Source organism: Cenococcum geophilum (genome assembly GCF_001692895.1).
Source record: "Cenococcum geophilum 1.58 unplaced genomic scaffold K441scaffold_45, whole genome shotgun sequence".
In the NCBI taxonomy this organism is placed as follows: Eukaryota; Fungi; Ascomycota; class Dothideomycetes; order Gloniales; family Gloniaceae; genus Cenococcum; species Cenococcum geophilum.
The window spans coordinates 1465282-1477443 of NW_027137603.1; the positions used below are offsets into that span (position 1 = coordinate 1465282).

The following is a 12162-nucleotide window of genomic DNA, read 5'->3' on the forward strand; positions in this document are numbered from 1 at the left end:
CTTTACTCCTTAAACCTTTAATTACTTAATCCTTATCCTCTAGGTTTCTATAGTTTCTTACTTTATCTCTTATAGGCTTTTTTAGTACTACTTAGGTCTATTAGCTCTGCGCCATACTATAGTTTCTAACTTAGCTTTTATTGTTGCGTGCTCTGCGCCTTATATAACTATAGAACTCTATCCTAGCCTTTTTTAGCCTATTTCCTTTAGTAGATCTAATTATTAATCTTAATCGCCTAATCTATTAGTTCCCTTAGGGTATCCGCATCTTCTATTAGGATAATTACGTCCTAGACTTTAGCCTTAAGTCCTTATTTATACTGTGCTATAAGCGCCCTATTATTCTACTCTACTTATATTACTAACGTCTGGAACTATATTATATACTTAATTACTAAGGTTCGTTGCGTAATGTCTTAGAGTTTTTTTTCTACCGTAGTTGTCGCCTCCGGGTCTCCGAATATTTGTATAAGTTATTCTATAAATTTATTCTAGCTTAAGAACATAAACCGTACCTCTTAGTTAGTGGTTGTTATACTATTCGCTTGTATCTCTATAAAGTAAGACTTAAACTATTTAAGTGCCCTTTTTATTAAGAATAGTCCTACATAGGCTATTTAATCTATAGGTGTTGCCAGGTTTGCTCCTTCCTATACTACCTTAAAGTGTATTTATATTAGGAATCCTTTAAGCTTTAATCTCTCTCCTAAGTACCTTTTAATTAATAATAACTTAACCTTTACTGCGTTTATCCTATTAATCCTATTTTCTAATATTATATTATTTTCTATTAACTAGTCGACTATCTCTTATAGTTGTCCGACCGTTACAGGTTGCTATAAGTTAGTATCTGCTATACTAGTGTCGTTACCTAATCTTAAAGTAGTTGCCGCCGTCGATGGCGTTATAGCTGGTGCTTTTGGTGGTATATTGTTTGACTTTTTATACTTATTACCGTAACTAGGTAGTGATTATGTAATGGAACCTTATAGCAAGAACTATAATAGGCTTATTAATAGGCTAGGTATATAGGTAAAGCAAGTTAAAGTTAATAATGTAATAATAACTGGTAGAGTGGTTGCCTAACAGATTAACTCTAATTATATTCTGAGAATTACTATAAGGAAGGAACTATCTAGGTAGGGACTAAGGGTCCTTAAATATATAACCGTACTCCTATAAAATCCTTCTTATACGTAATATACGTCTTATATATAAGGTACGTAAGTTCCTCCCGTTCCTCTTATTTAATATATAGCATGTTATATAACCTCGGTTACCATTCCTTGTCATATAGCTCTACCGGTTCCATCCTGGACCGTGCCTGAATTAACTAACTAGCTTCTTCCAACTCCTCTCCTAGTAGTTGTAATATTGTACTTAAAGCGTCCGTAACAAACGTCTTTATTCTTTCTTTAGATATACTACTTATTTTCTTTACTTATTATAGTAATAATAATATCCTTAACTTATATCTATAATTTGCCTTAAATAGTAATATGCTTATTCCTTCTTATAGTGTTGTATTATATATAAACTATATAATTAGTAATAATAATACCTAATTATTCTGTGTATAATTAATATAATATCTTAGATACTGTTCTAGCGTCTAATTTAATCTCTTTATCTGTCTGTCTGTCTACGGGTAATATATAGTAGAAGTTGCTGCTCTAACTCCCTATTCCGCTAAAAATACCTCCTAAAATGCTGCTATAAATCTTAGATCCCTATCTAATATAATTTTACTTAGTGCTTTATATCTTATAAATACTTCTTTAACCTAGATTCTAGCGATATCTTCTACTAAGATTTCTTCTATATACGCTATAAAGTAGCCCTATTTAGTTAACTTGTCCACTATTATAAGGATTATATTATACTCCTATCCGGTAATAGGATTTTTTAACTTTAGTAACTTAACGATAAAGCCCTATAATATAACCTCCTATAGTCTTTCTAGTATTTTAATAGGTTATAGCCCTCTATATGGCTTATGCCTCATTAGTTTATTCCTTTAGTAATTTAGATACTCTTTTATTACTTTTTAAGCTATGCCCTAGATTCCGTTAATAATGTATTTTTCCTAAAGTCTTAACACTAATCCTATTACTCCGTTGTGTCCTTAAGTTATTCCCTTATAGAAATCTTCTATAAAATGCTCTGCTATACTTCTTAAGATGTACTTCGCTTCTTAGTTCTTATATATATCTACCTATAGGTCTTCTAGCTATGCTTCTAGAATTTTCTATATCTAAAAGCTTTCTAATATCTCGTAAACTCTTTTTAGTTCTCTATTCTTATAAGTTACTGCTATTTTAGGGTAATTGTATCTAATTAATCCGTCTTTATCTTTGCGTAGTATTGCTCCTAATAGTTTCTTATCGTTTTGTAGTTCAGCCTTTCTACTTAATATATCTGCTCTTATATTCTTGGTGCCTTTAGTATACTAAATCTTAAAATAGTATTCTGTAAGTATCTCTGCCTATCTAACTTATCTCTAATTAAGTTCTTTTATTATTAGGAACCCTATTAGGTTCTTATAATTTATCCTAACTATAAATAGTTTTTCTACGCCTTATAAGAATGCTTTTTATTTCTTAAGTGCTGTAACTATACCTAACAACTCTTTGTTATAGATGTCGTAGTTTAATTCTAGTGATGTTATCTTTTAACTATAGTATGCTATTAGGTGCTATGCGTTCCTATACTTCTATAGCAAATATACTCCTAGTGCGTAGTTTAATGTATCTGTCTCCACAACCGTATCTAGTCCTAGTTGGTAGATTTTAAGGATTAGTTCCTAGGTGAACAACTCCTTAAGTTCTTTAAATAACTTCTTTTACTTATTCTCCTATACCTATAGTTTAATTTCCTAATTATATATAGGCTAGGTGCTACTAACTGTGCAAACGCCCTTATAAGGCGTAAATAGGACCTAGATAATTAGGCGGCTGTAAAGATCTTATTACAGACCTAGACGCTACTATAACTAGAGCACCTTAACCCTTAGATACGGGAAGAACTAAGTACTAAATCTTTAAGCGCTAAGATATATCCTATTAACCCTATAGAATTCGACCTTATTAATAAACTACTATAAGTAAACTATATGGACCCTTCTCTATAAGAGTATCGCGAAAAGGCAAAGGACGTTACTAGCCTATGGTCTCTTAAAAATGGATTACTTAAGTACTAGGAACGGCTAGTAGTAGTAAAGGAATAAAACTTATAAACCCGGCTTATTACTAAAGTATATACCTAGGTCTCTACGGCCTACCCTAGAAAAAAATAAAAACTATAAGATTATTAGTAACCATTACTATTGGCCTAAAATAATTATAAATATTAACCGTTACGTACGGAACTGCAACGACTACTATAGGTCTATGATTCCACGAGATAAGACCCTAGGACTATTAAAACCTCTCCTAATACCCGACTACCCCTAGTAGTATATCTCTATAAACTTCTATAAGCTACCTATAGACCACGACGGATATAATATAGTTATAATTTTAGTTAACCGCTTTAGCAAGCGCCTATTTTTAATTCCCTATTATAAGAATATTAATACTAAGGAGGTGGCCTAACTATATATTTACTACGTCTACTATATTTACGGACTACTAGATACTATTATATCTAATTACAGCCTATAATTTATATCGGCCTTCTAGAATAAGTTTACCCAGATTTTAGGTATTAGGCTAAAGCTTTTTATAGTATACTACCCCTAAACAGACGGCTAGACAGAGATTATAAATTAATATTTAGATTAGAGACTCCGGCCTTTTATTAACTACTTCTAGAATAACTAGGGCGAACTACTACCCCTAATAGACTATACCCAGGCGACCTTACCCTATAACTCTATGGGATTTGCACCTATCTAACTAGAAATAGGGTATTTACCTTAAATAAGCTTTAACTGGAATAGACTAGAAGGACTATAGACTATACGCAAAAAACTGTCTTATATGGAAGCCCAATAGTACGCTAAGCGCTTAGAGGAAGCTCAGACCGTAGCCTATATAAATCTAGAAAAGGTCTAGAAATTAATAAAATAATAGGTAAATAAGTATAGGCGCGAACCTGACTTTACTGTAGGCGATATAGTTTAGGTTATAATAAAGAACTAAAAAATAGAACGGCCTAGCTATAAGCTAGACTATTAAATAGCGGGACTGTATAAGGTCCTTAAAAAGATAGGGAACTTGTATAAAGTAAAGCTCCTAGATTTAATTAAGGTTTACCCTATTTTTTTGCTAAATAAGCTATGAAAAGCTATAAACAACCTATTACCTAAATAAAAGAATAAACCTCCTGTACTAATTTAAGTTAATAGCAATAATAAATAGGAAATTAAAGAAATACTAGCCTATATGCTTGCAAGGGGAATATTAAAATATTATATTAGTTAGAAAGGATATAACCTAGACCTCACTTAGTACCCTATATAGAACTTTATAGAAAGTCCCTAACGTAGTTGGCGGGCTAGTGGCCCACGCGGGCTAGTGGCCCACCTCAAAACCCAACCAAAAATTAGAAAATTTATACCTTAATATCTTAACAACCACTTAATAATAAATTCTAATAATTTGGATTTGGATTTTTATATATACTTTACAGCTTGTATTAAATTTATATAGTAAATAGTTTAGTGGTTTTTAAGATATAGTGATTTAGCCTTATTTTAGCCCCCAAAATTTAATATCTTAAAAACTACTAACCTAATTACTATGCAACTTTAATAGAAGCTGTAGGGTGTATATAAAAGTCCAAATCTAAATTATTGGAATTTATTATTAAGTGGTTGTTAAGATATTAAGGTATAAATTTGGTAAGTTTTGAGGTGGGCCACTAGCCCGCGTGGGCCACTAGCCCGCCGACTACGTTATAAGCTTTAGGAGTTTTATAGCCGTTACCTTAATAAACCTAGACCCCTAAAGTACCTTAATAAGCAGATAAAGTGCTAGTATAGCAAAGATAATAAGCTACTAGAAGAATATAAGGATAAGAACGCCCTAGAAATTTCTTAGTTATATAAGGTCTTAAGATGTCTAGGAACTTTAACCGGCGGTTAAAGTTATCTAATTAGTTAGATTCTTTTGCTAAGACTTTTAGCAATAAAGCCTAAGGGCAGGCTTTTTTAGAGAGGGGGGGGGGGTAATATTACGGCACTGGCAGAACTTGGTAGAACTTTGCGGTTACGTGACTAGAGGACTGTATAAAAGAACCATACTTTAACTGGCGCTGCTCTTCTTCTCCTTTCCTTTCTCTAGCTTTAGATCCTCGTTTATAGACAATCCAATCGTACAGGCTTGCGCGTCCATCTCACCGTGCTCATGCCTCGATTGACCGAGTTGCTAACATTACGCAGGCATCTCTCCTCTTTAAATATCTCCTTAAGTCTCTCTATATTCTCTTTACTGATATCTCTTATATACTTAAAAAAAAATAAAGCACTTTAAGCATAACACAGGCCTTTTCCCTAAACTTTAAAGCCTTTTCTCTAGATATAGCTCTCTTATAATTGCCGGCTTCGCTTTACCTCATATTACTATTAATTAGAAAAGTTGTAACTGTCTAAAGTATAAGTTAAGATATTTCTAAATACTAATAGCTTAGTTTTCCAGCAGGTTATTATATAAGACCAATTTTTAGTCCCCTAGGCCCCTTAGCTCCCATTTCCGCACTTATATAGGTTTTTTTAGTAATATTTACCTCTATTACCTACTTCAGTCGCTTTAAATTTATATAATATTTATTTATATCTCTTATCCGCCTTAGCTAAAGAAAGTTTATATAATTTTTCTTTTACTATCCTAATATAAGCTTAACACTTAGAATATTAAAGCGTAATATAATCTTTCTAAGTAGTAATAGACATCGTGTACCTTTAAACTCAAAGAGGTCTTATTACCCTAACTCTTTATAAAGACCTTAGGCGGTAGATAAAAGTATAAAACGTATATATATAATAATAAAAGGCTGCACAGAGTTAAGACTTTTAAATTTTCGCCTTCCACTAAAATAAAATACCTTAAAGGGTAATAATAAAGGTTCTATACAAATTCTAAAAGGGTCTCTATGGCTAACTTATAAGAAAGTTTACTAAGTTAAACTAGGTAGCTTTATTTCTATTATATATAAATATAATATAATAGATTAATTTACTATAGGGAGCTTCTCTATAACTAATAATTAAATAAGGCTTATATCTAGACTAAATTATAAAAACTTAGTCTATATTTGCAAAGTTTTTAAATATAAACGTGCGTTTTATATAATTTTTAAGCACACTACTATATCTCTTAATTACTGCATTAGTTATAATATACCTCTAAATAAGGCATAGCTAGCGGCTATTACTAGTTAGGTAAGTGGTATAGAAACCCGCTATATAGATTATAGAATAACTAGTATAGTGCTTTAACGATATATTATATCTTGCCTTTTAGGGCTTAACCTATATAGAGTTCAAATATTGTAATATATTAATATCTTCTAAGGGAACTATAAAAATTGGTAAGTAACCTTATATTAATATATTAACTTATTATTAACCATTAAGATATAGTAAAACTCTAATAGTGCTAATTAAGCGATGAAGAGGTGGTAGAGAAAGCCAATATTATAACGCTAGGCTGTATCTTAACAAGTCTTATAGGGAAAAGATATAAACTAAGTAGAAATATTAGTATATAAGACCTAAGCTACTAGTCTAATAATACTATAGAGTTTTTATTTATAATAACGAATACTAAACTTAATGAACTTATATTATATAGTTTACTATTTATACTTTAAAAAATACTAAGAGTTTTATAGAACCTATTAAAGAAGGAGTATTATAGATTATTAATTTAGGTTAGATTTAGCTTATTACCTTATCCTTATTCCTATTCCGGTTATACTACTACCCCCTATTTTAGGTATATACCCCTCTTCTATATATATATATAGTCTCTTTTTCTTTATAGTTTAAATAAATTAAGTCCTTATTCTTTACTTATATATTAGTGCATAGACTACTAATCAATATAGATATTCCACCCCTATCTTTTAATCTGTCAGACTTTATAAGAATTTAGGTCTCTTCTTAAAAAACAATCTATTTATATATATTTTAGGAAATCTTATTAGTTATCCTATTTACCAGTCAAACCTAAACTAGTTAGCCTATTTACTAGTTAAACCCATTTACTAGTTAAACCCAATTAGCCTATTTACCAGTCTAAACCTATAGGCTAATTAGTTATTAACTGGTAAATAGGTTTAACCAGTAAATAGGCAGACTAGTTATTAGGTTTAACTAGTGGGTTTAACTTATCCGCCTATTACCGGTTAAACCCATTTACTAATTAAACCCACTAGTTAAACCTAACAACTAGTCTGCCCATTTACTAGTTAAACAATAACTATTCAGCCTATTTACCAGTCATAGTTATCCTATTTACTAGTCAACCCAAATAACTAAGCCTAATTAACAACCCTATTTACCAGTCAACCCCATTTACAAACAAAAGCCTATTAGGACTTCACTGTTTACAGCATTATAATAGGAGTTCGATTCAGAAGCTTTAAGAGCTTAGCAATAACATTAGCGCGATTTAAATAACCAAACTCCACTCAACCTAATTGCAGAATTGTAGATTAAAAATAACCTGCACATAGTATTTGCCAATCATCATTACATTGGTTCAAAATAGTAATAGGTAGATGCGAGAGGGCTAACGAGGTGCTTATACAATGTTGGTAACCGACAGACAAACGAAACTAAATCCTCAGAATCAGGTGAACTAATAGAATAGTTAGTACGACAAAACAATGAGTAACATGAATTACCACGTCCCAATTTGCACATAAGCACTTTCCCTTCCCGTTCAGGGAACTAAGCTGCTCCTGCTCCAGCCTGAGCTGTGGCTGAGTTGGGGTGAGCGGATCCTGAGTTGAGGCTGAGCAGCCTGAGCACGGGCCTGAGTAGCATAAACGCACCCCCGCGCACGCTTGAGCGGGGCCTGTTTCGGGCCCCTCGAAGTCGGTTATTCTTGCCCAGTCGCATGCCCACTAGGCTTCACCCAAGCCTGCTGCCTCACGCTAACCACACATCAGAAGTTCCCCAGAAACTGTCCCGTCCGTCCTTGTGATCGCTCCACTCCACTTCACATCTCATCCACCCAGATGACGATAGAGCACAAAACCACATGGCCACTATATTTGCTCTCATCGTTGACCTAGTTTCTTCTACTTACGATCTGACAGCACTGATCATTTCTTATCCCCCCAACCCCCGAGCCCCTGGACTCTTCACAACTGCGGAGTAGAAGAGCTTCGACGCCGGAGCGAACTAGATGACACTGTTGGTTAACGCTGGCGAATTCCTCGGTCCTTACGAGCGACTCAATGGCAGGCCCCTTGACAAAGGAGTACCGTAGGCCCACTCTATCGGTAACCCAAGCTGAGCGACAGCCTCCAGCAAGGCGAAGCAGAGTCTAGGCGCATAGTGCTTGGTGAAGGACGGCAGCACGCTTTGACGAATAACGGTTCTCTTTGGACTGAGCGAACGGCGCAGGATCCATACTAAGCGGAGAGCAGCGGTTACGATTAGAGCGTTGGCATTCGCGGATGGAGCTCGGCCATGGTGAGACATTGCTGCCTTCGTCGGCTGGCAGAGCGGCGCAGAATCCATGCGAACATGGCTTAGTCCTTGCGTTGGTATGACTGAGGGGAGCCAGCTCACGGCGGAGTGGAACGAATTATTCGAATGCGGCCGAACTTCCGGAGGGTTGGTGGTCAATTTATTGCTGTAACGTCACCAACACCCATCGCAATTAAGCGTGTACTGTAGTTTCCTTACTGAGGTTTCTAGATACAATTGCCTACAGTTGCTATAGCGTTTCCCTTCTGTTCTGTTAAGTCTATCTACGAATATGGCATATGCTTTTAACACAACGAATACTCGGAACAATTAGACACAATTCTGCCCTAATACTCTAGTGAAGGGCCATTTATAAGGGTTGCTGTGATTAGAGAATAAGGAAGGCGCTGCTTTAACGGACTCCAATCTTAATAAAGGAATGATGGCCTGACCACATACTAATTTGATCGAAAGCTATACCGCCCTGACTACGCAAACATAAGGGATTAACCAGCTGAGACTACTCTAGGAGTGCTTACGAGCCCACTTTAATTGGATGATGATAGCCCTATCCTTACATTTAATGAGGAGAAGGATTTCAAGGACACTGGATCCACTGCGGACTGGCCGCACAAGAGTCATATGAGCTTAACCTTGAGGGCTTTGGGGCGTGCCCTCATGCGAACTAGGTCCTGGTCAGCCTTGCTTATACGCCTCCGGAAGGCGTCTAAGCTTCATGCCGGCACTTTTAGAAGAGGGACATAATCGCCGATTGGACGAAGGATCTTAGGTGGGTCTAGGGACTAATGGTGAAGCCGCAGTCAGGCGGGGTACTGTACCATCAAATGCCGCAAGCCCTTAGCGAGGTAGATTATGCGACGCGAAGGCATTCTTTAGGGGAGCAGGCTAGCCGCAGTCTGATGAAGGACGGGTCCATGGCCGCAAGTCCTTCTATTATCCGGGGTTACGCTGACTAAGGCATACCGCAGGCTTTAGCTATGGAAGAGCTGGCCGGAAGAAATGGCTAGGCATCCGCGAGATCACGGGGCTGAGCAGTTGAGTGTCCCGTCAAACCGCCGTGATCCTCGCTGTTTGCGTGGCGCGGATTTATGCGAGTATCGATGACTCTCCAGACAATACCTTACCCTTGTGGGTTGGACGATGCGGCGCAGCTTGATGTAGACACGCATGGGTGGAGAGCAATGGAGCTAGATTGGACTATGCTAGCTAGGCGGCGGCCACCGACTGTTACGAGGAGGATCTAAGACCGCAGGGATTGATGGAGCAGTCATTATCCGCCGGGGGAGTATATTTATGCGATCTGGCAGAGTGACGAGCTTATAAGTGATGCGGGTCCATGCAAGTGCTGCCGAGTTCTATGGGTTGATCCTCTAGGCGGTAACCTAGGTAGCTAGAAATCAAAAAGTACTTTTCCTAGGTCTCTGTAAGCTGCGTTGCGTATAGGAAGACAAAGTTATTAAGTCAATTTTACAAAGCTCGACGGATATATTTTCATTCAAATCAGTATAAAGCCATGTCGTTGTAGGCTAGGAGAGGTGATCGGAATGGACAAGGCGAGTGCGCGAACGTGTTTGGACTAGTACCATGCACGTGTCTTGCTGTTCCCATGGCTTGGCGTTCCCGTTGGCTTTCTACAGACTCGCATCCTAATTTTCACCAGTCAACCCTCCACTCTAAACTCGGCGGCAACACATATAAGCGCTTCAATCCTACAATTCCAATCGATATGGCTAGTAGTTCAGCACCTTTAGCCGCTTAAAAGGGACGGCGTATGCCAACCTAGGCGAAGAAAGGTACGTCGTCGTAACTCTTGTCATACCGTAACTGCTCTAACTCCAAAGCACAAATACATCAAGGTAGCATCAGCAAAGCCACCACACTATGACGAAGTTTGCGTATTACATCGGCAGTTAAGAACTCGCCGCAACAAAGACGCAGAAGCCTACGCCTCTAAGGTACGGATCCTATCCAGACAACGGCCGACTCCATTCAGCAGGCGAAGACGCCAAAGCGACCCCAAGGAGAAGACGAAGTTCTACCCTCCCGCGCTTCGCCCGAGCCCGTTTCAAAACAAGTACGAACATCCGCAACTTTAGTCGGCGAACCAGTTGGGCGGAAGACAATCAACGAGGCTCGGGTTGAGTACTGGAGGGAGAACGGAATCTGGCCGACAGAAGAACAAGAGAAAACAATGGACCGTTTTCGAGACCTTGTTCAGCCTGCGCTAGCAAGAAAGAAATCATCGGCTTCCCTCCGCCGCAAGCGTTCAGATGCTAGCATCAACACCGAAACAGTCCCAACACGAACGCCGAGCGACCAACAACCGCGGGAACAGAAGAGCGCTCCATATAGACATCCAAGTTACGAAGGTCAACTCAGTGAACGCAGTAGCTTCATGAGTAGGTACGAAGGAGGCATCAGCGCCGAAAGCAAAGAGCTCTGCCAAAAGCTTCTAAAGTCGCCACAGTCGCCGCCGAAAGATACATTATTTGGAGATGATCTGTTTGAAGATATTTTGGAATCAATCAAAGGCAGAAACGAGACCAGAATGATCCGTGATATCGCGCGGCTCATTGTTCCTCCCGCTGAAATTTTGGCAATCCGCGGCGCCAAGCATCTGAAGATTCTCAGAGAGACCACCAACGCTGGCTGGAACAATGCCATCCCCTTTTACGGACCATGCCCACAACCAGACTACAGCCTTGGATTCAAGCAAGAAACTTTTACCCGGGAACGACTACAGAAGCTTTAGCCCTTCATTTGAAATAAATTAGACGATTGCTTCTATTTTGCGGCCACGTACAACATATACTTTCCATTCCTTACCAGCGAAGTGAAATGCGGAGTATCCGCGCTTAACATCGCTGATTAACAGAATGCTTACAGTCAAACTGTTTTATTACGTGGTCTGTTTAAGCTCTTCTAAATTATAGGTCGAGAGAAAAAGCTTTATGCCAAAATTAACGGCTTTTTATTCTCTCACGGCGATATAGATATAAGAATTTACAACTATTACACTGTTATTAATGGGAGAGATGTTAAGTTCTACCGGCATCCAATTGCCGAATTCAACATCTCGCCAACGGCAGAAGGAGATCAAAGGTAGAAGGCATACACTTTTGTCCGGAACGTCTACGATTTATAGCTTCCTGAGTACTTTAATCAAATCGGTTCTGCCATCAATATGTTACCCGCTAACTTAAATTTCGAAGTCTCCAACCAGTCCGAACCTCAATTTTCAGATCAGGAACTGGCTTCATCACACTCAGGACTGTCCCAGCGATTTGAGGATCACAGCTTAGCCAATAAAGGAGTAATACCGGACAGCCAGCCAAGCGTCCAGCAAATCACCCCAGACACAACGATTCAGTCTAAGTAAGCAACTCCAAGAGGAAAAAGAAAAAGTAACGACTTGCATCACCATCGACACAGGGCTCGGCTATTGGTCATTTGGCCATTTACGTGCGATCCGCTTGTATATACCTAGTGGAGGATAC

The 12162-nt window shown here is 37.8% G+C and overlaps 1 protein-coding gene across 1 annotated transcript; it reads left to right on the forward strand.

The window, feature by feature from the left end:
- Positions 1–10209: 10209 nt before the first annotated feature.
- K441DRAFT_680151 (uncharacterized protein) lies at positions 10210–11417 on the forward strand (the record flags this gene model as incomplete). The annotated part of the gene is made up of 3 exons (XM_067651345.1): positions 10210–10222; positions 10526–10620; positions 10662–11417. The coding sequence occupies 3 exons, from the start codon at positions 10210–10212 to the stop codon at positions 11415–11417; spliced, it is 864 nt and encodes a 287-aa protein (XP_067500274.1).
- Between the last annotated feature and the right edge of the window lie 745 nt (positions 11418–12162).